This window comes from Parastagonospora nodorum (genome assembly GCF_000146915.1).
Source record: "Parastagonospora nodorum SN15 chromosome Unknown scaffold_3, whole genome shotgun sequence".
Classification (NCBI taxonomy): Eukaryota; Fungi; Ascomycota; class Dothideomycetes; order Pleosporales; family Phaeosphaeriaceae; genus Parastagonospora; species Parastagonospora nodorum.
The window spans coordinates 211,488-237,211 of NW_001884551.1; the positions used below are offsets into that span (position 1 = coordinate 211,488).

The window sequence follows — 25,724 nt, forward strand, 5'->3', positions numbered from 1 at the left end:
GTGTTGTGCTTGAACCTGTATGGCTGAAATTTTCGTAAGCAATGCGTCTAATTGAGCGGCGAGCGAAGGCTGCATACGTTGCGGAAGGTGACCCTGGCGAGAGGAGCGCCTGTAAATATTGTCAGTTGTGCTCCAATATGGTCAAAATTGCGCGGGGCTACTCACCACGACCGGAGTCGTGAACAATCTCCTTTACGACACCCCGGATGTATCCATTGCGCTCAGCCTGTTGCCCCATTAGCCTCGTGCTCCAGATGCCCTCATTTTGGTGGCTGCGTGCGGCGGACGTACGAAGTCGAGCGTGCGGAACTGGGCGGGGGCCTTGTTCAGGCGGGTGTTGGCCGTGAAGATAGAGCCGCGACCCTTTCTCTGGTTGCGAATGACCCTACCCATGGCGACGTTTTTGTGAGGTGCAGGTTGTCGATGGAGAGATCGTGAACTTCAGGTCGCTCGAGTGTGTGCTAAGCTCGAATTCCTAAGCGAGGTGGCCTGTGCGCGCGCCTGCCGCCAAGCCGTTTCTGCCCTCGCCCGCCGCACCGCAACACACGAGAGATGACGCAGAAGCATGGACAATCCTGCAATGCTCTCGTTATCTGTCTTGCATTGTGGGAGTAGACCGGTGAAGCTGTACATATGTGTATAAGCCCCATTGCGAGAACAAGATGCGATATCATGTGATCGCATGAGCACCACAAGACTGTATAGATGGCAAACTTCAACATCAACGGTAGGTCATTATTTAACGTTTGTGCAGTCTATTCATGTGCTCTGAAAGGGCCCAATATGTACATCATGATCTACTTTCCGCGCTACTTCTTCGCCCCTATGCGAAGACGAAGCTCAGCAGGGATTCCCTCTATGACATGCTTCGGCACCGTCGACTTCTTCGCAGCTTTCCCTGGAGGTCGTCCTCTCTCCTTCTTCTCAACAATTGGTGACTTCAACACCGCTCCCTCTACCGGCTTGGTCTTTGTGTTACCAGCCTGACTCTTGACCTCCGGATGTCTCTTCATAAAGTCCTCAACAGCAACCCCTACAATCGCACAGTGGCCCATGTCCATGCTGTCCTTGTGTCGCGGAATGAGGTATTTAACCATGTACGAGTCCGGAACCTCTTCAAGTAGCTTTCCCTTGTGCTTTCCAAATGTGAGTCTGTACTGCGTAATTGGCGGTGGGCCGGACTCCAGCCACTCTATGAGGCGCCGTAATGTAACGCGATCATAGTAGTGGAGACTGGATCTATCTGCTTCCAGGAGCTCTCTATGCTTAGGATGGATATCTTTCAGGTTTAGATGCTTCAAATCGCCTAGTGAGGGGACTTGCGGTGACCATGGGATTCCTGTCGATGAGAGGCGGGCGCTCTGATGTATGGGCTTTCGATTGAAGGGACGTGCTGGCCATACTTTAAAGGATTGGGAAAAGCCATGAGAAGGACTAACCACACATTTGCGAAGAGATCCAAGTGAGCCCAGCTCGACCAGGCTCTGGCACTGCCGAAACATTGTACCCCCTGTAGCAGTGACAGTTGCCGTCAAACCAGACCCGGTCGCTCCCTCAGGGACGTGTGGAATAGGGACGATGGTGTAGCCCAGCTTCGTGTACAGAACACCAAGTAGTGTTTGTCGAGGCTTCACAGATTGTTTGTTGTACGGTTAGAATTTTGTGCCCGTGCTGCTTGTAGCTCTGGGTAGTCTAGAGATATGATTGGGATACTCCATGCGATGGAACTAGATGCCTGAGTGTCGTGTTGCATGAGTGAAATAGATGCGTGAGGTTCGCGATTGCGGCACGGCTGAACTAAGGCTAGCACGGCTCTCTGCGAACTCACATGTTCTTTGCTGAATGCTGAGTGCTGTCCCGATGTCTCGTTCGATGGTTTCGCTGACAACGCCGCAGTAGATACCTCGTGCTTGCTCTGGCTTGCTCTGCCCCCGGAGTGGCACCTCTTGCAGTTCGCTTTCGATTGTGTGAACAACTTAGCCACAAACACCTGCAGCAACGACGTGTAATCGCTAATCGGTCGCCACGCGTAAATGGCTATGCTTGCACAGTGCATAGACTAACATCGCGAGACAAGGCTGCTATACTTCTTGAAGGTCCTTGTGCCTTTGTGTTGGCAAATGCACGTGCATTGGCTGCATTCACTACACAAAGTCAAGTACAAGACCTGGCTGAGAACTAAATGCAAATATCAGCGATGGAGTATGACAAGACATTCCATGGCATCAAGCGATGGAAGATGACGGAGTTGTATCTATATGCAGAGGGTAATGTTGGCAGGCGGCGAAATGGTAAGGCCGCAATATTGACACCAAGTTGAGATATCCATAGCTCGGCGCGTGCTCGATCACTGCGAGAACTACACGTGGGTATTTGGTGTGGAGTACTGCTGCATGCATTATTTATTCGACGAGTATTGGACGAAGCGACGGTTGAGTTCGCGCAGAACGAATAGGTGCATGTGTTATAAGGCCGGCGGTGAGTATGAGACTGGGTTGCTTCCAAGGCTCATCAATGTTCCGACATGGAAGTGGATGCTCGAGGCGCACTAAGCGAGCGGCGTCATGGATGTTCCCGAAATAGTCAGCTTGGGCAGAGACAACAGCGTCCAAGACATGTAAACAAATGGCTGCAAGGACTCGAGGACTCGAGGACTGAGAGTGTATACATGTAGGATATTGGCGGCATTATCTAGACTTGTGTGAAGCCAAGATTGTGGATTGCTTGTCTTCTGCGTGGTGACGGCGGGTTCGCGCACACAAGACACTAACAACCGCTGTCTAGCCTTGTTTTTGCTGAGGCTGGGAGAGCCATCGAGCCATGCATCGGATCGACAGATTCATCCGCCCGAACGCGCGCATCGATCCTGCCGTGCGCGTGCTGTCTACTACCAACCTGACACCTTCACTTCGCCCACCCGTTCGCTCGCTACGCCCATTCTCCCACTCCCGCTGTCTCTAATACCCACACCCGGCGACGCTGACTGCGGGGCGGACCAGCTGTGAAGCCCTGTAAACACCGACTGCCCGACGAGGACTGGCGACAACAACACCCCGACTGGAAGCGCACCACCCGGTCACGACGACGACGACTGCAGCCCAAATGACGGCGGGATCTCATGGTCTCGCCGCTGCCCACTGACCCAGAAAAAAGGAATGGCACGCCGGGCAAGAAGAAGGGCGCCAACGACGGCCAGACAAATATGAATGGGCCCGACTTTGCGAAAGCAATTGGCATCAACAAGCCCGCCAACGTAAAGGACAAGATCAAGCGATGGCAGCAAGAGGTCGAGCCAGACGCGGCGGGCGGCGCAGAGAAGGCGGGCCCGTCGGCGACAGAGAGCCCAAAGACCGCGCCGGCGACCCCATCCGCACCCTCGCCGAAGCCGACGACGCCCAAAGTGAAGCCCATAGACGACAAGCCCAACTGGAAGCCTGCGCACACGCCCAAGAAGTCGGCCGACGTCAGCCCGGAGCGGTCCACCAGCCCCAAGAAGACGCCCGTCGCACACAACAAGCTCGACGACGAGGTCCTCGTAGCGACCGCCCCCAAGAAGCGCGTTGTTAGCGACTCGCGCTGGCGCAACAAGCAGTCGCCGCCAAAGGATACCGCCCGTCCGCCGCCCAAGACCATCCCCAACGCCTGGGTGCGCCCCTCCAGGATCGTCAAGAAAGACCGGCAGGACAGCAATGAAGACATCAAGCCGCCGCCCCTCGAAAAGCCAGAGCCCAAATCACCGCAGCCGCAGCCGCTGGACCCGGCAGTGAATGCGCTCGTGTCATACATGGGGAAGAGTACAGGCCAAAAGAAGCCTCCCGCCAAACAGCGAAGACCCTCGAAACCATCCAGCTCCGAGAACGAACGGCCTAACAGCAAAGGCTCGGGCAGTGCAGGGGAAGTAAAGAGCGAAGAGGACGCCGCACTGGCCACATCACCGAAGCCTCTTAAAGAACCCGCAGAAATTATCAAGGTTCGTCGCCGGCCGCGTGCGCGAACATCGCCGAGGGGGTCGCTGTCGGCAGAAGACGTTTCCACACCTAGGCAAAGGCCTGCACGAAAATCAGACACATCGCTTGTCCATGACCCCGACAATGTCGTCACAGTAGAGTACGAAGAGAGCAGGATATCTGCAGTGACTTCACCACGAGACGACGAGCTACGCGAGAGGCGCAGACGGCGGAGACCCAAGAGCCAGGGTGATGCATCGGCGAACGAGGAGCGCAGAGTCTCGCCTGGACGGAGACGCCGTCGCAGGTCGTCTCCCAGGACAAGCCCACCGAATATCGTTTCACCACCTCCCGAGCCCGCAGCGCCCGCAACACCGCCCAACAAGAGCTTCGGGACAAGACTCGAGGCATGGCTTGATGGAACCCCTGCTCCGCCGCTCGAGAGGGAGTCGCGCCGCAAGCGACGATCCAGAGAGTCAATATCAACCCTTGAGCTGCCGCCCAAAGCCAACGCATCAGATGTGACCGTGTCGACCGAGTCCAAAGATGAGCCTGTGGAAGAAGAGCGACCCCGCAGCGGTGGAAGTGGAAGCAGGCGGCGCAGAAAACGACGCAGCCACGAGATCAAGATAGACACCAAGATCGTCGATGAGCCAGCCAGCACCGTCGTATCTGAAGTCACAACTGACTTTACCGCCTCAACTCTGACGGCCTCCACGATGACAGAATCCACCATCACAGACTCTACCATTACGGATTCTACCATTACAGACTCTACTATCACAGTCTCCACTGAAAAGGACTCCGAGGTCTCCCTCTCGCCCACACCTACCTTGAAGCGTCGAGGTGCAAAGCGCAGCCACCATTCTCCAACCAAGAGCCGATCCATATCCTCACCGCTGCGCGAGACCATGTCCATTGATGACGAGCCATATCGAGATGACAAAGATTCTGAGGTTGCCTCAACCGCGCCTTCGTCATCGGTAGATATCGAATATGAGCACGAGGCATTGCGACCACGACCGCTTTCCGTGCAGCGTGGCTTCCCATCCAAGGGCAAACGTCTTTCTACAATTGCCTCTGTCGATTCCTTTGCTACTTCGTCGCAAAGAGCGCCTCCCTCTGCAGCAACTTACTCTGAATTTAGCACCATCTCTGAGGAAACAGAGACCGTCACTGGCAGATCGCATCTAAATCCGGAAACTTCAACCATCGTCAGCCGCAGAAGCACGCGACGCAAGAAGCTTGCCACGCATTCCGACTTGATGTCTGTTTTATCAATGCCCAAAGCGGCAGGCACGAAGAGCATTGTGTCTGCTCGAAGCATCCGTACAAACAGGAGTCGCCTTGCTACTGCCACCATGGGCGACATCATGAGGGAGCTTGCCTCGGACGAAAGTAAATATATGCGAGAGCTACGCACTCTTGTTGACGGTGTGATTCCTGTCCTCCTCAGCTGCGTCCTTTCAAAGTCCGATTCTGCTGTCGCTGCTGGCTTGTTCTCTCGTTCAGCCCACACCGACCCCAGCGACGTCACCAAACCAATTGTTAACATGGGTGTATCCCTTGAGCGGCTCAAGAACCTGCACAAGCGCGTCCCCAAAGAAGACCCAGAAGCTTTCGTTTCCTGGGCACAAAGTGCACAGCGAGTGTACGCCGACTACATCGCTGCCTGGCGTCTGGGCTTCCAAGATGTTGTAATCAGCCTTGCACCCGCTGACGACGATCCATTCAAGCCAGCCAAAGTCGTCGATGGTCCCGAGGATGGGGCACCCTGGGACGAGGGCATGCCACGGAATGCCGAAGGCTATGTCGTCAACGGAGATGGTGAACGAGTCGATGTGGCCTACATGCTTAAGCGGCCTCTAGTGCGGCTCAAGTATCTGGCAAAGACTTTGAAGGTAAGAATCGTTTTGCTTGTCAAACAACCCAGCTAATTCGTCTAGGGTGTGAACCATGTTAAGCCATCAGAGCGCACGGAAGATATATCGAATATATTCCAAGATCTCGTCAACGCTGCACGCAAGCGATCCAACGACGAACATGCCCGACTCGAAGACGAAGCTGCCACAAACATCGATGCTACACGTGCGCGCGACCCACGAAGCCTGGCACCACTTGCGGGCGTACGAATTGATCCTCATCGTTGCGTGCGTGCTAGAGATCATTTCGACTTGCACCTTTATCACTCCACTGGCCAAGAGGTCAGCTGTCGAGTGGAAGTCCTCATCCGTGATGATGCTCCAGGATATGGAAACAGTGGAGATCTACTGTTCTGCGAGGTCGATGCAACTGGACGCTGGCTCCTTCTCCCACCCATCATACAAAATCGAGTGTCGGCCCGCAATGGTGACCTCAAGGGTGAGATCATCGTCATGATTCAAGGAGTGCAAGCAGATGGAGCCGAATGGAGCGAGGTCATGTCTCTCATCTCCGATGACGAACAAGCAGGATTTGAGTGGGTGCAAATGCTCGGTCTTACTCCGATACCGCCACAGATCTCCGAGATCAGAACACAAAGCAAGGCACAACCCTTGAGCAGCCATGCACCATCATCACTACTATCAGCTGGTACAGTGTCGACTGTCCCACACAAGAGCAGGACGCCTAGCCCGCACGAAATCGAGATTCCCATTGGCGAACAACATACCGAAGTCTCGAAGGTTTGGCGTTATGACACGCCTGAGAAGCGCAGACAGTCGCGTACCGTGTCACCAACAACACCACCCAGCGCTGAACAGTCCCAAGTCAGCAACACTTATGACGCCACTGAATTATCTTCCCCAGCTGAGGAAGTGCGTCCGGTCAGCGAAGGGTATGAAGACCCTAATCGCACGCCCCGCAGCCTTAACGAGGCAGTGAGGTTAGCCGGCACTGGTTCATCTACTGGTCTCAAGCGCGCTAGAGCCACTAAACGCATTTCAAAGAATCTTGCTGGCTCGCCGAGCTCAGCACGACCGTCGCGCCAGATTACCCTTGAAGACCCAGAAGAAGAGCCAAAGCCCGTGGAGGAGGAGATCAAGCCGCGCAGAAAATCCACCAAACGACGACCCCAGTCGCTCCCACCTGCGCCCTCTACAGTGTCATCTTCAAGCAAGGCTTACAGCGTCTGGATGCCAGGATCTGAGGCAGAGTACTCGGACGAGTCTGAAGAGGATACACAAAGCATCGATGATACGGTGTCGCCGCCTGGCTCCCCACCAGCGTCTCCGGAGCGTCCCCAAGCTCACAGAAGAGTATCATCTGTGCCATCAATGGAGCTGCCGAGTATCCCACGATCACGCAAAACAAGCCAGCCCACTACACCGGTCAAATCATCCTCCACGCTGACAGGTCCTCGAGAACTACCCGCATCAGCACCAGCCAGAACGCGTAGACATCGCGAGCCAAGCGTCGAAGAGGTTGACAAAGTGGATGAAGAGGTGGACGGGCCACCAGCGCCGCCACCACACCGATCACCAAGCCCGGCAACACCTGTCACACTGAAAGGCTCCACGACGCCTGTGCTTACTCCCAGCTTGCCTGGTTTCAGAAATAAACGCCGCTCTTCGTCGCCCTTAAAGCATGAATATGAGCCCTCCACATGCACCGAGTCCTCTAGCGAAAGCGAGGATGATGTCGCGTCCGAAGGAGAACAAGAAATAGATGAAGAAGACGATGCAAGCCTCACATCAGACTCATCTGAAGACGAACTCGATGACGATGTGCCAATGCCGCTGATGCCGATTGGATACATTGGTCCGCGAGGTTACGCAACGCGACCAAACTCAGGTGGCAGAGATGTTACACGACCAAGCCGAGACAAAGTCGACGTCGAAGACACTAAGAAGTTCCCTAAGGTCTCGCCACCCGGCTCCATCTACACTCTTCCAAACGGCACAATCACGCCTTCTCAATCCGCATCCAACACACCTTACCGGACTGTTCCTCAAGACAGCGGAAAGGCCACCAAGGCGGTTGCATCCATCTTCTCCTGGTCCGACGCAGGAAGGTGGGATAGCCTGCATCCTGAAGAGTGCAGCATTGTTGTCACACCAGGAAAGATCGAGGTCTTCGAAATCTCCTCCATGCATTCAAAGCCCTTCGTGGCTGACGGCGACGAGATCATCCAGCCAGAAGGACGTGCTCCCCTTATTGCGGTTGAGCTTACCCCTCTGGTACCACTTCGCAAATCTACTGCTATCGACATCTCCATCCGCTCTCCGCCCACAGGAGAGTCCCGAATCAAGGCTGGCAATAACATAATGCTGAGGAGTCGCAACCCCGCTGAATGCTCCCAGCTGTACGCCATGATCAACCAGTCGCGTATCAACAACCCAACCTACATCGCGCTTCAGAACGCACGCGGACCATATGGACAAACGAGCTGGGCTGAGGCCATGGATCGTTCTAATGCTGCCCGTTCGAACCAAAACGGTTCCTCAGGATGGCTCACTGGCACGCTTGGTCGCAGGAGTAGCTACAGAAAGACAAGCACACGAGCCGCATCCATCTCCGCAGCCACCGACTCCTCCGTCGGCACCATGAATACAGCGCTTCGTTCTGCACTCGGTCGCTTCTCCTGGGCCAAGAACGGCGTCTTCAGCGTCCGCAACTCAACACTCGGCTCGCGCAGTGATGGATCATCCTTTGACGCCGGCTCCAGCGGCGGTTCAGGAGCCTCAACACCCAACGGTGACACTAGAGCGCCAGGCGCACCGGCCGGCATCACAAATACAAAGTGCCGACTCTACGAGCGAGAGAGCCTGAAGAAATGGCGCGACATGGGTAGCGCCCGCTTGACAATCATGCTACCCAGCCCAAACCCAACCGAGCCATCTTCACCCACAAATCCACTGCAACGCGCGCCTGGCCAGAGAGATATCAAACAAGAGCGCCGCATTGTAGTCACAGGCAAGAAGGGCGAGGTGCTACTCGACGTCACCCTATCCGAGTCGTGCTTCGAGCGCGTGGCAAGATCTGGTATTGCTGTAAGCGTGTGGGAAGACGTCGTCGGCGACGACGGGCACGTAGGCCGCGTCGCAAAGACGGGCGGCGTCAGCGGAGCAAGAGCAAGAGTCTTCATGATTCAGATGAAGAGCGAGAGGGAGTGCGCGTATTGCTATGGGCTTCTGGGTAAGCTCAGGTACTAAGAGAAGACGATAGCAGCGTGGGACGCTTCATGACGACACCACCACTATTCTTCTCGACCCTTCACAGCGCAACGGGGGTGCTAAACCGCCATCTTCAAGTGCAACATGATAAGCACCTCATCAATAGGGGCTGAGGGTAGCAGCGTGGGACGCTTCACGACGACACCACCACTACCACCTCGCCCCCACGACAGCGCAAAGGCAGCGCACAACGACCATCATTCAAGTGCAGCGGCACACACATCAACACTACACGAACGACACATCATCCATCACCAAGTCGACACCACATTCCCATCCGGTTTTTAATCCCATTCAGCGCGGCGTTTCTACTCTTCAGCGATACCACTACCCGTTTTATTTAATTTGCGCGTAGTTCCCTTCCAATATCTTCGGATTCTTTTGTTCAAGCATGTACAGGAGCATTCTGTTACCTTTTTGGGTGGAATTTTTCAAAGTGCATATATCAGCGCGGTAGGCGTTTATATATGTATTTTGGGTCGGGGAAGGTGTATTGGGTATATAGGTTTGGGTGATTTTATGTTTGCTCGGGAGGGGCGGGGATGAGGAGGGAGTGGGGAGGGCAATATAGATAATGGAGAAGAAGATACCACACTTTTATAACAATGTGCGATTTGAATTGAGTTCAAGCAAGCACGGCCAAACGTGATACATACTCCTGACGTTACTCACTCATATATCCGCTCTTCCTTCTGCCCCAAAGTGTCTGTGTCACCGCCTGCCCTGCCACGAAGCAATATCTCCCGCTCAGCTGCGTCTTGTTGAACGACAGTCGTGTACTAAATGTCGAGATGAAAGATACCATGGGCGTACAGTTCTCTCACATTGAACCCGAAAGCGCAGGTGGACCCCGCAAGACAAGCCAGAAGAGGCTCAGATCGGAGGATCACCTGTATGACAGTGTGTTCTCTGCTGGCACCGACCAGAGTGAATCCATTACTACATCCCAAGCATGGAAAGTCCACGACAGCAACGAAGAAGAGGCGATACCCGCTTGAAGCCACCGTGAGCAACGAACCGATCAAGCTCAGCGCCGATTCCCCCGCTCTCTCCACGCAAGACCGCATCTCTCTTCTGTCGAATTCTCCGACGAAATTCTCCACACCCGAACCATTCAATGGGCCTCGATCACCTATACCCGACAACAATCATCTTTCGAGTCGCAAAGTATTGGCAGACACACTGCGCAGCGTGCTGGGTGCTTGTTTTTTCTTAACAGGTTTTTCGTGTGCTCGACTACCAGGCGGCGGCTCAATCCGTGCTCGCTCTGCACATACGCGACATGAGCTACTGGTCTTTTCAGGGTATACTTGTTTTACATTTAGGGGAGCCTGGATGTATTCGCAGCTCTGAGATACTCTGCGTAATTCTGTTAGAAGTCTTTGGATATGTAAAGGTTACTTCTTTATCTCTCCTCGGTAGGAAAAGGGATAGGAAGGGTGGGCAGGGAATTTGTTGACGTCTGGTGTATGCGCAGACTTTTGCGTCACTGAGAGAGAGGTGTGCAGTTACTGACTGGACAGTGCAGTAGAATGTTTTGTTACATCGCTGTAGCAAGGTGGTGGTGCGTATTGAGATTGCGAGATTTGCACGGTACGATAGCGCTGTTGCTGCTGTGTTTATGGTCTGAGTATTTGGACTTCGCTGGACGGTGGGAACGGATTATGGGGGTATGGGGATTTACAGCGCACGGAGTGAGTTCTTCATTTCTTTATATCCTGCTTATGAGGTATAAGTGGCATTTCGACCGTTGGATTGTTAGATTCGAGTGCGAAATTCATTCGATGGCACGTTCCTGTAATCATCCTGAATCACCCATCATGATCCCTCAGTCTCTGTAACAATCCCACGTCCTGCTTCTAGCACTCGAACCGCCTTCAAACATCCTGCGCGACTACTCTTCCTCATCCCCACTACTCTCATCCTCGTCTCCACTTCCATCGCCCTCACCTTCCTCGCCCTCATCACTCATCTCCATATCCCTAATATTCCCAATGTCCCCAATATCCCCAACATCAACCCCCGCGTGCCTGAAATCCAACAACTTCCGCTTAACCAGCGCCATCTTGCCAATCTGCTGTTTCTTGTTGTCCTTCTTCGTATTTCCCAGGTTCTTGGGATAAACGAAGCCGCCGGGGAAAGCAGGCTGTTCTTCGGGCTCCGGAGCGGCGGTAGGTGCGGCGTATTCGTCTTCTGGCGTGTAGTGGATGTATTCGGGCTCAAGGAAGCAGGTGAGGGAGGCGGATGGCATGCGATCTTCGGTTGTGGTGAGGAGTTTGTCTGCCTTGCGACGAGTGTTGGTTAGATTTTTGAGGGTGGATGAAGCAGTGGAAAGGGAGATTTGCTCAGGTTCTGTAAGAGGGCGGCCTGGGGCGATGAGCTGCAGGGTTCGGACTTGTGCTTCTTGGTGCGCAATTGCCTTGAGTTCGGTTTCACGCTGCCAGTATCCAGCTACAAAGTTGAAGTCTGAGTCTGAAGCGGCTTCGGCGACAGGCGGAGCCGGGTCTTGCTCTTTGTAGCATGCCCAGTTGTGTACGTGATGGTGATGGTATTCAGCGCAGATGAAGTCTGCGTCCCAGACTGAGACCATCGGATCGAGTGAGACTTCGAGAAGCTTGCCGATGAGCATCTGCTTGATCGCCGGAGTCCACAAGTCCATGTCATACTTGTACATGTGGTCCCAACCAGCCTTGCCCTGCATGACCAAGATGTCGGTGAAGAAGTGAGTACCCTGAGTATCGCACTTGGAAAGGTGTTCAAGGAACGCTGGCGAGAAATCCAAGATTTCGAACGTCTTCCCATGCCCGTCTTCGTTCTTGAGGATGCGGGGCGTAGGCCGGTGGAGTTCAGCGTGCATGCGATCCATGACCATGTCGACGACGTCCCACGCACGCAACTCCCGAGCGAATTCATACAGTCCCTTGAGCTCCTGCATGCTCCACTGGATCTCTGTAGCGCGTAGTTCTCCCTTGCGCACCTCGAAAAGGTCATACGCCGGTAAATCCTTGCGCAGTGACGGCGCCACACAAGCGACGTACCGAGCGATAGTAACGTCCTTGATACTATCGTTGTACTCGACAAGCTGTAGCTCCGGATCATTCTGCACGCATTCCGCGAGGTACTCAGAGTACTGCATTGCGCACTGGAGGTCTAGGACCGGGCGGCTTTGGTGTCCGAGCATCGAATCGCCGGCTGAGCGCTTGAAGTATAGCACGTCTGCACTACTGCGGTTTATGAAGTAGCGGGTGACGTCTTCGGCGGATGGGCCGTTCAAGCGGCTGTCCTGAGCGGCGGTAGTTGCGGCAGTGGTGATAGGATTTGCTTGGTTCTTCTTCTTCTTTTTAGGGAAGAGGTTCACGTTGCTAGTGTTGCCGTTTCCATCGTTTCTGGAAGCAGACAGGTGTGTACGTGGTGGAACCTGAGTGAAAAGATTCTCGAGCTGCTGGTTTAGCGACATACTGGTGAGCAATCCGGCTGGTTGAGGCTGCGAATTCGTTGAGGCAGTGAGCTGCTGTTCTGCCTGAGCGCCAGTGGGCGATTTATGAAACTGCGCAGGCAGAAATGTAGCAGAACCCTTCTTCCCCTTTCCACCATTGTTTTCACTCTTGGCCGTGGAACTTTTCACCTTTGGCGGGTTTGGAGCCACTCGCCCTGCCGCCTTTTCAGCAGCCAAGTACTTCCTCCGATCAATTCTGCTCACAAAAACCAAGTTCTTCTCCGTATAAAACTTCGGTGCCCACTTCTCATAGTGCTTGTATATGTTCTTGTCCGGGTTGTCGCCATCGCTCATCCGCTTCGGAAGCTGTCGATACAACGCAATGATCTCTTTCATCTCCAGCTTGTCTTTGTCGAGCCACTCGATTATCTTGCAGTAATCGGGGTGGATCCCAGTTGTGCTGGTCCAGTTTGTAACGTTCGGGACACCGTCCAGGAAGGCTTGGACCTCGGCGTCAGGACGAGGAATTCGCGGCGCCTTCTTCCTCTTCGGGGTCTTTGCTTGTGTAGGCTTGGGCGCCGAAAGATATTCTTCTTCATTACCTTCATCGCTTGAGTTGTCGGTGGCCTTTGACTTTGCCTTGGGCGGTGCCACTGCCTTTCCCTTACCTTTGGTAGGCTTTGCTGAATCCGCGTGTTCAGGCTCGCTGGATTCTCCCGCTGCATCACCCCGCTCTTCTTCCGTGGACTCCTCAATCAGAGGCGTTTCCTCGTGTGTAGCCTCGGCCTGTGTACCGAATTGCGCTTCCACTTTGTCGTCACCGGCAGAGGAACTATCTGTAGTCTTCAGCCTCTTGCTTGGTCGGGCGATCGAGCGATCGGTCGCGCTGTCGTGGTTTCTAGGAGGCCTTTTCGCAGTGGCCCCTTCGATGTGGGAGCGCTCCTTGTTCAACGGCTTGGTTTCCATACTCGCTCGCTTCCGCTTGTTGTTGAGCGGCGGGCCTTGCGCGGACGCATCGATGTCGACAGAGCTCATGACTCCACTCGCGACTGGAGACATGGTGACGGGGTCAGGCGGACTTGAAGTCGTTGGACGCTGTTGTACAGAATAACCTGATGGCTCCGCCATAGTAGCTACTGGCTTGGCGTATGAGAGGATTCTGCAGATATCTCAAGCTGTTGGACGATATTGCTAAGAGTGATGTATGGTGGGGACTATGTCAGAGGGTGGAGGTGGGTATGTAGAAGGAGAGCTGGCTCTGTCGAGAGCTCTTTGGTAAGCACGGTACCGGTCCCGACTAGATCGCTGTGAAAGCATACTCTTGGCACACGCACTGGCTGTGCCCGCTCTTCTAGAAAAACGTTAAGGTGCTAGAAAAGAGTGATTGAATTGACTATTGCGGCCATCCACTAGTGAAAAACGAGGTATGGACGGACACAGCGTGGTATAGCGTTGTGTGTCAATAGTGCGAGAACGATTTCATTGGAGGGAAGTGAAATCGGAGTTTAGGAAAAAACAGATGATAGTGAGCCAACGAAGCATAGAACTCAGTGCGGAATATGAATGAATAGTCATGACAAGAGAGACAGAGATGCTGAGCATAGAGTATATCCAGATCCCGATGAACCGCACCGTTGGCGACGCGGTATCGCGAACGATGACTGAACTTGTGCTTCAGTGTTTTGTATGTCTTAGCGTATATAGTCGTCGACGATATCTGGAACAGCCCTAGGATGGATTGATAGCCGTTGTAAGAATCAGATCTGACCTATCCTTATAGAACAGCAGGTTTGTAGCAAGTGCTTGATCTAACACGAGAAGATTGCTGCTGGAACTCAACACGTGATTATGAATGACTGAGCGAGCTTGCGAGTAAACGAAAACGAGAGATCGCTAAACTAACAGTCCCCCTGCAGCAGAAGCTCATGTAAAAGCACCAGAACAGGAATCACTACCCTAAGGTGACCCTGAGTAGCTAGGATACTGAAAGTCGTTGACTGTTCAAGAAATTTTTGATTGCCATGGGCATGTTCGGAGAATTCCATGCCTCTCCTACCAGTTTGGCGTACTGTCCGTCGAGCATGAGGTTGCGATTCAGGTATAGCATGGTGTTGCCTAGTGGGAACGAGTATGTAGTTGGCCCCACAATACCATACCTCTCCTGGAAAAAGTAGTTCGCTGAGCGGGCGATGAGTCGAGCAAATTGACGTGGATGTGGACGGTCTGGGTGCATAGTCGAAATATCGGTCGTTGGTATTCGAGAGGCGGTGTCGAGGCTAGAGTAAAGCATGAGGGCTATCACCCAGTATCTTATTGTAAGACATGCTACATCAAAGTTTGGAAATGTGATTGGTGTTGGTGTGGTTGTGACTGGCGTATGGATCTCGTGTTCGTTGGCAACAAGCCATGTTTGAAGCTCAATGTGCAAAGTCCAGCATTTAGCGCATGTTGCTAGATCGGTTGCCTCGTCCTGTGGAGTTCCAGCGCTGAGAGCTCCCCACCTATCTATATTAGCGAGGATCTCAGGGACTCCGGCCATGATGTCGAGAAGACTATCCTGGGGCGTTTTGATTCGACCTCTCCAGGGTATAGTCTTCCACCTCTTTTCGTTCAAGATTGATTTTGTTCGTGTCCGACAGGAAGCAATGAGAGGTCGCCATCTAGCGTTGACGAAAATTGCGTGAGCAGCATCCTCCGTAAATGCCTCGGGTCCTCGAGCGACTATCAGGGCGATTTCTCCTTGCGCGTGGCTAAGCCAGTTCTGCGCCTGCTTGCTGGACGCTTCTTCTGCGCCAAACAGTATCTCAAAAAGGGCCATGACCTGCATTAGAAACGTGTGGTCAGTGTCAACCTGAATTCAAATCGTCCACAAGTTTACTTACATAAGGAATAGCAAGCATAGCCGTACTCCTTGCTCGACTCGGATCCTGCAGGGCTCTCCTAGTCTCCGCAAGCGCTTTGCCGTAAATATTGCGCCCCTGCTGTCCGAGATACGAGTCATTCGTCTGCTTGCTCAGGGCTAGGGTTCCCATAGCGAGAATGGCCAGGCGTAAAGCTTCGTCTTGACTATTGAGTCGTGGCATCATTCCAACGAGCTGTTTACCCTCTTCATTCGTACTGCTGAGGTCACCTCGCGGTACATATGTGCTAATGAATGCCTCCAGACTCTTCTCTTTGTATGCTGACTGTGCAAAACTCGCAGATAGTACGCGTGGAAACATTGAGAAAACATCTGAGCCTGAGTATGCCTGTGCAGGCGTGGTAGATATCAACGACGTCGTTGGGGGCGTTTCTGGAGGTGAGAGCATTCCGGAACTTGCACCTCGTGGTGATTGAGCATACTGCGAAGCCAGAGTTGTTCGCTTCACTCCGGCATCGTGGTATATGAAGACACGATCTTTGTCATAGCCGCCACATGGTAACCCTCGTTCTATGCACTGTCCACACTCAGGCTGTTTGAGGTCGCACTACGTTCTTCAGCCCAAGTTCACGCTTATTTGACGCACGAAAAGGTTGCACGCCACTTACACCCTTCTTCCTTTTCCTGCACGTGATGCATCCTTTCGATCGGCCAGCGACACCTACCATACTGCCTTCTCTCCTGAGACGAACACGTCGCGCACAATGAACCCGATGAGAGACGTTGTGGAATGTCGGGGCATCTTTGTAACCGGTTCGCATTAGGAACTTCGCATTCATTGGTGCGCATAGTATGATGATGCCTCGACAAGACGTGCGAAAGATTCAGGGCGTCCAGTGACGGGTGGGATCGACGGATCACGCCTTGCCGCTTCAGGATGATTGTGCGCCGCTAGGTTTGACACGGTTAGCCATGCGAAGAGAGCCCTTACTTAGACGCTGAAGAAGCCTGCAAAGAGCGCTCCCAAGTTTTCAATGTGCTACATTTTCCTGGCGATTGCTTTCGATAGTCCGAAGATGCAGTCTGTCGCTGAAATTGTCATGGCTGTGCAACAGAGAAGCCGTCGCGTCGCATGATCGACCACAATAGGTTGGCTCAGCCATGATGCAGCAATTCAACACGTATAAAGAGAATGGACGACGTGTTGGAATGGATGGTCTGACAATACACACATAGAGATACACACAAGCTGTCATCAACAGGTTGATTATCCGTACCTGTCGACCACACGAACATCATAAAAGCCATGAGCATCATGGTCACTCCTACTCGAGCGACGTCAAAGTCAACGAAAACCTGGGCTGAGAAGATCTACAATCCCGTCGGCTTTACCAAGGGGTACAACTTCGCGCTTTACTTCATCTTTGGGGGTGCAATGGTAGGCTTCTGCCTCGCACGCTTCATGTACCTCAACTTCGACAACAACTTTTGCCCAAGTACACCATCGGGTGATGGAAATGGCGCCGCACCCGGCGAATGCTACTACTTCCTGAACTTCGATCGGTACAAGATTGGAATACTACTGCATCTTGCTAGTGTACTGCCAGCGGGCATCCTCGCTGTAATGCAGTTCACGCCATACATTCGACACCGTTGGATTATGGTGCATCGCATTTCCGGCTACTTCGCGATCCTTCTCTACGCCATCAGTCTCGTAGGAGCCTTGATGATTGCACGTCACTCATTCGGTGGTGGTCTCGATGTTCAAGCGTGGATTGGGTTCGTGGGCACCGGCGTCTTGGTCTGCTTCATCATATCATACATCAACATCAGGAGGTTGCAGATTGAACAACACCGCGCATGGATGCTGCGAGGATGGTTCTACGTAAGTGGCCTGTATTCTAAGCACTATTCAACCCACTCACACAGCACAGGCTGGAGCAATCATCACGAACCGACTTATAATGATCATCGCAGCCATGATCATATCAAAGCAGGAATACTTCGTTGCCTGGCCCTGCACGAAGATCGAGTCGACTTTTTCGGACGCTTCCGAATTTCTCTCAAGCTATCCATCTTGCGCCGCCTATATCAACGGTACCGATCTGACCGAGTTTGCGCTTGTGAACGCCAGCATGGACGGTCCTGGAGGCGCGAATGCTGGCGCAGCGTTGAACGTTCCATTCGGAATGGCTCTATGGCTGTCTGTGGTCATTCACGCAATCGGAGTAGAGATCTACGTTAGTTTCACTACACTTATTCTGTTTCTTCACGCATGACTGACCTCTGAGTAGCTACACCTTACACCAAAAGAAGCGCAACGCCTCCGACAAGTCAGCTATCAAAGACAACTCGAGGCTGGTCTGCGCAACCCCGGATCTGCAGGACTCACATCTGATCGATTGGGTGACGCGGAGAAATGGACGCCAGAACAGCAGCCAAGGCTGGCCAGCACGGGTACAGCAGTGAGCACGGTTTCTACCGTGAATGTTTCCCAAGAGACAAAATAGTCGTATTGCAATACATCAAGGTCTTGGATATGGCTGAACATAGCACTTCGGCACTGATTTGCCTTCGTGAATCGTTGAAAACCTGAGAACCCTTGCCCATATTCTACTCATCAGTATCACGAACATACTGTAGAAGTTCGGTTTCCACTCCTCTGCATACTAATTTTCGGAGGTCGACATGGCTGGCCTATCCCGTCGCAAAATGGCTCCACTCGCACTACTCCTCCTTGTGCTTCTCGGCCCAGGTATCACCACCCCTGTATTCGCAGCACCAACCAATCCTCCAACAACGCATTTATGCAGCGAGGCTATAAATGGCCTAGTCGGCGTCATCGTGGCTGTGACGATGATCCTGACCACGTTCGCTAAATCGCCCAGTCTACGCAGAACCCTCATAAGTGAGTAGAAACAATCTTTTAACGTTGCATCATAACCGTCTGACTTTTCGTAAGACTGCTTCAAGCGCAATCTCCGTGAACCAGTATATCAGTTGCAACGTAAATATAGAGAATACCTCGAATTCAAGGAGTGGATGGAGATGTCCGCCATGTGAGCGTCCTCGCGGGGCATCCGGCATGGTGTGGTGCTAGGACGGATCAGTATGACACCAACCAAATCTGACCGCCTGACCCATGCTGACATAAAGAACAGTATTCCACCGCCCGGAAGTACTACTAGCTGGCAATTGCGATCAAATTTCCGCCAGACCTGGGGCTATTGTTGATCTACTTCCTTTGACTGTTTTCGAGAATTGAACGCAATACATATTCTAGTACAAAATCAATACTCGAGTGATGACGACATGAAATGCTGAGGTGCAATATTTGACGTTCACCAGGAATGTTTTGGGCATCCTGGATGTATTACTAGAAACGGCCAAAATGTCATGTAAGGCAAGAGGAAGCGTAAGGATGATGAGGCTCTGCACGCCGATGATTCCAGTTGATCTTTCCTTTCACAAGTCACATCCACACGTATCCACAAGATATTTGCAACATTTTCCTGAGATTTCTGGCTCTGAAAGAGTAAAGAACGCATGTTTGGAAGGACTTCAAGTACTTTTCTGAACTCACCGCTGTCTATCGCTGATTGGTTGCCTTGCAATTCAAGAACAGCGTCTCAGCGCCTATTGATTGGTTGTACCTTGCGTATCCTACGCAATTTGGAGAGTTCAAGGGACCGGTGACAAGGGTTGCTAGTACAGCGTGCATGTTGGGCATCATGGTCACTTCGCCAGCTTCATGGTTTGGGCGTCGTGTAGGATCAATCTTGAGTATAAGGGGAACTTATTTCGATGCCATGGGGTCGTTCCCCAAGAGCAACTTCATCAGTTGAAATACACTTGCGCATGTTTGCCAGTTTGTTTCATAGTCCTCTCATTTTCTTTCACAAATTGACTGCGTAATTCGGCTTTACAATCCTTAATAACGCCCCTGCCAAAGGCCAATTCAGCCTACCACATCAATTGCAGTCCAAGCATGCGATCAGTTGTAGCACGCCTCACACCACTCTTTCTAGCCTTTTTGGGACATGCAGCACCACTGCAGCCTAGTCAAACCTCCACCCCGGCTTCTGGTTGGTCCAGAGAGGCAATAATTACCCTGATTGGTGTCCTCGTCGCTGTTATAGGAATCTGTATCACGCTCGTTGCTTCACCGAAGACGCGAAAGATCGTCAAACGTGAGTGGCCAAGACTTCCAAGCAGTAAGTCAATACGTTGAATCAATACAGGCTGTATCATGCGCAACCATCGGCACTCCATCCAGCAACTGCGACGTAGCTACGACGAATATAAGAGATTTCGGCAGTGGGAAGAAATGACTGCCACTCAGTGAAGGTAACAATTTTGTGGGTACAGGAGAGTAGGGTTGGACTCAAAGTCGGCACGATTTGGGCGAAAAGCTCCGGCGAAGACGACCAGGACTCTATCGACCCGCTTCTACAGTCAGCACGCCACTTGGGGCTAGCAAATATATGCCATCATGAGAAGAGGTTTCAAGAGTGTGATCATGAAAGTATGGGTACCGCAAAGAGTCTCGTAGTAATTTTTGGGATTGTACCTATCTATCGAGGTCGTTCAGTCATGTTATGAGTCATCAATCTTCGTAGCATTCTTGGGAGTCAACCAAATGCACTTGCATCTACCACGGAAGCTGGAGAGGCGTGGGAAGCTTGTCCTTCGCTCCTAGGACTGGTTCAGCAGTACCGATATCACTGTTCGAGTCAGCCCTGATACACCATCCCCGATGATTGTACTCACCCAGCCCCGCGAGGCGCCCAATACTGTCCTGTCTTGCTGATATCGAATGTCTCGACCCACTCCACCAGAGTCTTTGCGGCAACATCCGGCGTGACAGCACCACCGTCGTCCCAGAACTTGTCGAATCCGACATTCTTCGTCATCTCCGTGCGCATGAAGCCCGGATGTACAGCAGCGACTGCTACGCCCCGCTCCTTGAGATCCAAGCTCAGCAACTTCGCACACATATTCAGTGCGGTCTTGCTAGCATGATGGCCGTAGTTTCCACCGCCTTCCGACTCGTGTCTGAGCGTTATGCTGCCGCTCTCCGAGGAGACGAAGATGACTTTCGATTTCTGTGAAAGCAGGGAGCCATTGTTTGCAAGCGCAGTGACAAGAATCGTAGGGCCGATAACACATGTCTTGTACATGCGTTCTTGGTCGGAGAAGGACGGTTCTTTGAGGGACTCGGTAGCAAAGTAGCCGGCAGTTATGATAACCGTGTCGATTTTGGTGATTTTCCGTGACTCCAAGTAACGTACTAGGGTGCTGCTAGCATCTTCTGTTGCAATGTCGATGCTAGGGATGTAGGCTACATTCTTTGCTTGGCCTTGTCAGTAGATGAAGGCAACATGAGATCGTATCACTAAACGATATGAACTTTACTCACTATTGGCTGGAGGGCTCGAGGTTCTTGCAGTCGCCAGTACTTGATTATTGGTATCGGCTGCATATGTCTTGACAATGCTAGCGCCGAGACCGCGAGTTGCGCCGACGACGAGAATCGTAGGCATTGTGTATTCGAGGATGTGAAAAAGAAGAGGTTTCAGAGAGAAACAGGTTTTGCGTAGGTTCGTAATGGCGATACTGTAAGCGATATAGGGTAGTATGACGTCGTTGTTGACATTACGTGCTTGGTGGAGTGAATGTGGTGCTGATAAGGAACGAAGCTAAGATAAGGCGCGTCGCGTCATGTTTCTTTGCTGTCCATTGCACCTTCACTCTTTCTCCACCCAGCTGCCCGCTGCATCGTGAACGCCGTCACACTTCCCCGCGCTCGTGAATCCTATCGTTCGACCTAGCACCTTTCTCACAAATGCTGTGCTTCAGGAACAATCAGACGACTGGCCACGAACCGCAACCATTGTAGTGGGCAAAGACTAAAAGGGACGACGCACAGATTGAAGATGGATAGGTTGTACGGTGGTCACAAAAGTTTCCGAAGCTATACACAACCTTGCGGTCAAATCCGAAAGCTAGCGACACTGTATAAATTCAGGCTATTGAATGGGCCGCCTGCTGTTGCACCCTGGTCGTTTTCCGTTGTAGGCGAAAACCTTAGTATGTAGGACGAGGTCTTCGCATCGTCTTTTGTGTTAGAGAATGGACGGAAAAATAGGTTCCTGCCGATCAGCCATTTTCCGATCTCTATGCGGAGAATAAGTGGGGACAGCTAGGTAGGCTAATGTCAAACTTCGCTAAGTGCTCATCGACAACGATCCCCTAGCATGCACATTGCTGTCGCTTGCCGCTTCAAGGCAAGGTAAAGAAATAGTCGTTCTCTTTGGTGCGTCAACGCTTCGCCATGACGAAGCACAAGGCTAATATCACTGTCCGGGGGCGTTTGCACCTAGATTTAAGTACGACACGTTCGCAACCAGCAAGACGGGTCACCAAACAATCACAGCCAATTCAAGATGCGAGCTTCACTTGTGGTGACTCTGCTATGTACTTTGCGGTGTGTACACGCGGGACTGGATGTGGATGCGCTCTCTACACAGTACTTCGGCAATGACTCCCCATGGTACCGAGACCGCATACCTTTCTTCGAATCAAGTGATAAGGAAATCACTGATGTATACTACTACCGCTGGAAGATATTCAGGGCTCATCAGCGCGACCTGGGAGCGAACGGCTACATCTCTACCGAATTTCTGGATGACGTCGGGTGGCAGACTACACCATGGGCATCATTGAACGATGCAACGGGCTTCCATATCCTCGAAGGGCGCTGGTGTCGCGATCGACGCTTCAAGGAAGACTACGCCACCTTCATACTTGGGCCGCAAAGTAATAGAAGACAATTTTCTGAGAGTATGGCTGCAGCTGTCTACCAGGGCTACTTGGTAGACGGTGTAGCTGAAGATGCGCTTGCCAGGCTTTCCAATATGCAGACAGTGTACAATGCCTGGGACGACTCGTTCGATACTTCGAAAGGATTGTACTACGTGGAGCCGATTCGGGATGCGACAGAGTACACGATCTCTAGCATTGATGCATCGGGCGGTTACGATGGATTCTTCGGCGGAGACTCATTCCGACCGAGTATCAATAGCTATCAATTTGACAATGCCCGAGCTATTGCGAAACTCGCTGCGCTGAAGGGTGGCATGAATGCTACAGTTGAACTGTACAACGCAAGAGCTACAGCAATCAAGACTCGCGTGCAAGAGGCGCTGTGGAACACCACATTCGAGCACTTTATCGATCGGTTCCAGGTGAACAACACAAACGTAACATACTGGGACCCCATTCGCGGTCGAGAGTTGGTGGGCATGGTACCTTGGACGCACAGTCTACCAGACGATACCCTAGAGTATGCCGAAGCATGGCGACATGTTCTCGATCCTAGTCAGCTAGCCGGAGAACATGGTTTGCGCACAGTTGAGCCAAGCTACGAGTACTACATGCGCCAATACCGCTACGTCGAAGAGAATGGTCGCCAGCCTGAGGTAAGCAGTGACTACACGTGATACGTTTTTAAGTACCTTTTGCTGACTTTTGTAAAGTAAGTTAAACTTCTACCAAATCTGAGTGATTCGAGAAGACAGCGGGGCGGTTCAAAAGTACTGCTGCCATGAGAGCACCTTTCTCCGTTCCCTTCCCTAATCCGCCCCCGACCCCCTTTTCTCCCTTCAAACCAGACAATACACCCGCTAATTGCTTGCAGATGTCAGTGGAACGGTGCAGTGTGGCCGTATCAGACCACACAAATCATTTCTGGTCTGGCAAATTTCCTCAATGACTACCCCATTGGTTCAGCGGCTGGTATCATAAGAGCAGCCGACCACACAAAGCTACTGAAGCAGTATGCGCTTCTCCACTACAACCCCGAGCGTGAAGGAATTCTCGATCTTGAAGAAGACTACTACCCTGACACTGGCTACCCTATCGTCGGCCTCAAACGCTCACCTCACTATTTCCATTCTGGCTTCATCGATCTGGTTCTCTCTGGTTTCGTCGGTATTCGACCTTCCATCGACAATGTTTTGGAAGTCAATCCACTCATCGATAACTCCACTGTTACTTATTTCCGTGCCGAGCGTATCATCTACCACGGCCACGAGATCGCCATTCAATACGACGTTGACGGCTCACACTACAACGCCAAAGGCCTTCAAATCGAGGTTGATGGCGAGATTGTAGCTTCCTCGCCAGCACTGACCAAGCTAAGCGTGCCGTTGACGAGACTGTCACCGAAGGCGGTTGAAAGACGAATCGCAAAGTCAATTCAATTGAATAGCACAACCGCATACCCACGTGCCAGCGTCTCGATCTCGGGTTTCAATTCCACGAAGTTGTACCCCGCAATTGATGGCCGTATATGGTTCTTCCCCGAAACTGATGTGGCGAACGGATGGAGTACACCAGTGTCCAACGGGACGGAAATGTGGCTCGAAGTCGATTTCGGAAACAGTACATCGACTAGTGGCGCAGACATAGCATTCTTCGCGAATGAAGAGCAGGGATTTGACGTCCCTGAAAGCTACAAAGTGCAGATTGGTGGTGAGGACGTAAACGGTGGGAAGTACGGAGATAGCGTGGCAAACGGGATCACTGAGGTCGATTGGGACGAGAAAGTGAGCGAAAAGGTGAGGTTGGTGTTTGCGCCGAAGCTCGGGAAGAAGGTTAGAGTGGTGGAGTTCAAGGTATATTAGACATATAGTGAGCACACTCGACTGCACCCACGCTAGACGATCTAAAACGATCGCGATTCTGCGGTTCCTAATACAGCGATCATGGAGAAATTCAATATAGAAACCTGTATATGTGTTGCTTGTGGATCAATCATTCACTTCAGTGCGCTGCGAAGCGCCATGACCAGGAATTCCTCGTCCCGTGAATACATGGTGAAAAAGGCCTTCAAAATTGAGGCGACATTACATTTCTTGCACAAGTTGCTCTCTGTCACGTCTCTACCCTACACATTACCCTTCAACCTTGACTTGCTCTCTCGAATTGGAAGGTACAGGTATCGAGTCTTCCATCCGGGCGCGCCTTCACCTACACTTGACCGCGCCTTCTCTTTACGTCACAGCCTGTCACGAGACCTCCCCTATCCTGCGCCTGCGCCTACCAAAGCTGCCTATCGATCTTCACCATGCCTCCAGATATGGTCCAGCAGTTTTCCGCCATGCTCAACTCACGTTTCGCTCTGTATGGCAATTTCCAAATGGGGCGCGAGACACCCAAATCACCCAAGATCGTCCGCGAAACAATTACGTATCCGAAGAGGAGTATCAAAGATGCAAACAACCCTTGCCTAGATACTAAGCAGTCTTTCGAACACGCATTGAAGTGCGGACATCTCGTTACGACTGCCTTGCCCAACGAACCGTGTGCGCCGAACTGTTATCACGTGGACGACGATGCCGACCTCGATCGCTCTTTGAAGCACAAGAAGGCGATGAAGATGAAGAACGGCAATACTTTTAGCAACAAGCCCTTCTATTGCGATGCGTGCGTCGAGATGGAGAATGAAAAGAAGATACCAGCGGACTTGTCGTCTTCGGACGCCGAAGCGCGGCGTGCGGTGTTGCGAGCGACAGAGGCAAAGACACGCAAGAAGGCTGCAGCGTTCAGGAAGTGCTATATTGCGCTCAAGTTTACGAGCGTGCAGTGCCATAGCGATGGGACGGTTTCGTCGCGATACGTACCGGGAGATGAGAGACATCCGTTCGATACAGCGATGCCGAGGACAGGAGAGAACATGTTTGAGGATGTCAATCCTGACCCGAAGGAAGTGGAGGCTACTATTGAAACAGCCAAAAGGACATCCGAGAAGCCGATGGAAGGTGACCCCGAACTCTTCGACAACGACGATTATTGGGTAACAGACAGTACCCATGCTATGGGAAGCATCGGCGGAGATAATGTTCCAGCTTCCAAGAGTGCTCGCCATAGCAAAGCCGATGTCGCGGCCAACGTCGCAGTCGACAGGCATGATCACCAGATTGCTGCTCTACGCCAGCGCAAAGGCACCAATGCACGAAGTTACAGCCAGGGCATGAAGAGAAGGAGCATAGGAGGAGATGAAGATGGTAGCTCTGCAGAGGAAAGCGAAAGTATCGAGCAATCGAACAAACGACCACGTGTTACATCTGTCACACGTCGATCAAGCAGGACACAGAAGAAGAAGACATGAGTGGAAGTGGCGAAGTGGATGGAGGCTCATGTTGCCATCGAACTTTCAACGTGCATAGCGGATAAGCGACAAGACCAGTAATGTGAATCTAGCTTCTAGACTACGATATGGGTACCTCGTACCATCTATAGTTTTAGAGAGCAGATAGGAAAAT

General features: G+C 52.3%; 10 protein-coding genes across 10 annotated transcripts in view; 5 read left to right on the plus strand and 5 right to left on the minus strand.

The window, feature by feature from the left end:
• SNOG_01936 (hypothetical protein) overlaps window positions 1-416 on the minus strand; it is a 1,258-nt gene extending 842 nt beyond the window's left edge. The window contains exons 1-4 of the mRNA XM_001792506.1: window positions 292-416; window positions 166-226; window positions 78-109; window positions 1-23 (exon numbers count right to left, since the gene is read on the minus strand). Coding sequence (XP_001792558.1) covers window positions 1-23; window positions 78-109; window positions 166-226; window positions 292-393 — 218 coding nt within the window. The 5' untranslated portion in view covers window positions 394-416. The remainder of the gene's footprint in view (window positions 24-77; window positions 110-165; window positions 227-291) is intronic.
• A 393-nt stretch (window positions 417-809) lies between these two features.
• SNOG_01937 (hypothetical protein) lies at window positions 810-1,502 on the minus strand (the record flags this gene model as incomplete). Its single annotated transcript, XM_001792507.1, has 1 exon — window positions 810-1,502. The coding sequence occupies one exon, from the start codon at window positions 1,500-1,502 to the stop codon at window positions 810-812; it is 693 nt and encodes a 230-aa protein (XP_001792559.1).
• Window positions 1,503-3,118: 1,616 nt separating this feature from the next.
• Window positions 3,119-9,079, plus strand: SNOG_01938 (hypothetical protein; the record flags this gene model as incomplete). The annotated part of the gene is made up of 4 exons (XM_001792508.1): window positions 3,119-5,848; window positions 5,894-7,126; window positions 7,281-7,369; window positions 7,549-9,079. The coding sequence occupies 4 exons, from the start codon at window positions 3,119-3,121 to the stop codon at window positions 9,077-9,079; spliced, it is 5,583 nt and encodes a 1,860-aa protein (XP_001792560.1).
• Window positions 9,080-10,994: 1,915 nt separating this feature from the next.
• SNOG_01939 (hypothetical protein) lies at window positions 10,995-13,595 on the minus strand (the record flags this gene model as incomplete). The annotated part of the gene is made up of 1 exon (XM_001792509.1): window positions 10,995-13,595. One exon carries the CDS (start codon window positions 13,593-13,595, stop codon window positions 10,995-10,997), a length of 2,601 nt encoding a protein of 866 aa, XP_001792561.1.
• A 916-nt stretch (window positions 13,596-14,511) lies between these two features.
• Window positions 14,512-16,198, minus strand: SNOG_01940 (hypothetical protein; the record flags this gene model as incomplete). The annotated part of the gene is made up of 4 exons (XM_001792510.1): window positions 14,512-15,387; window positions 15,419-16,003; window positions 16,065-16,080; window positions 16,122-16,198. 4 exons carry the CDS (start codon window positions 16,196-16,198, stop codon window positions 14,512-14,514), a joined length of 1,554 nt encoding a protein of 517 aa, XP_001792562.1.
• Window positions 16,199-16,702: 504 nt separating this feature from the next.
• Window positions 16,703-17,906, plus strand: SNOG_01941 (hypothetical protein; the record flags this gene model as incomplete). Its single annotated transcript, XM_001792511.1, has 3 exons — window positions 16,703-17,281; window positions 17,331-17,636; window positions 17,691-17,906. The coding sequence occupies 3 exons, from the start codon at window positions 16,703-16,705 to the stop codon at window positions 17,904-17,906; spliced, it is 1,101 nt and encodes a 366-aa protein (XP_001792563.1).
• A 178-nt stretch (window positions 17,907-18,084) lies between these two features.
• On the plus strand, window positions 18,085-18,661 carry SNOG_01942 (hypothetical protein; the record flags this gene model as incomplete). The annotated part of the gene is made up of 2 exons (XM_001792512.1): window positions 18,085-18,304; window positions 18,558-18,661. 2 exons carry the CDS (start codon window positions 18,085-18,087, stop codon window positions 18,659-18,661), a joined length of 324 nt encoding a protein of 107 aa, XP_001792564.1.
• A 1,386-nt stretch (window positions 18,662-20,047) lies between these two features.
• SNOG_01943 (hypothetical protein) lies at window positions 20,048-20,939 on the minus strand (the record flags this gene model as incomplete). The annotated part of the gene is made up of 3 exons (XM_001792513.1): window positions 20,048-20,135; window positions 20,167-20,755; window positions 20,816-20,939. 3 exons carry the CDS (start codon window positions 20,937-20,939, stop codon window positions 20,048-20,050), a joined length of 801 nt encoding a protein of 266 aa, XP_001792565.1.
• A 932-nt stretch (window positions 20,940-21,871) lies between these two features.
• Window positions 21,872-24,083, plus strand: SNOG_01944 (hypothetical protein; the record flags this gene model as incomplete). The annotated part of the gene is made up of 3 exons (XM_001792514.1): window positions 21,872-21,883; window positions 21,927-22,877; window positions 23,130-24,083. 3 exons carry the CDS (start codon window positions 21,872-21,874, stop codon window positions 24,081-24,083), a joined length of 1,917 nt encoding a protein of 638 aa, XP_001792566.1.
• Window positions 24,084-24,526: 443 nt separating this feature from the next.
• Window positions 24,527-25,570, plus strand: SNOG_01945 (hypothetical protein; the record flags this gene model as incomplete). Its single annotated transcript, XM_001792515.1, has 1 exon — window positions 24,527-25,570. The coding sequence occupies one exon, from the start codon at window positions 24,527-24,529 to the stop codon at window positions 25,568-25,570; it is 1,044 nt and encodes a 347-aa protein (XP_001792567.1).
• Between the last annotated feature and the right edge of the window lie 154 nt (window positions 25,571-25,724).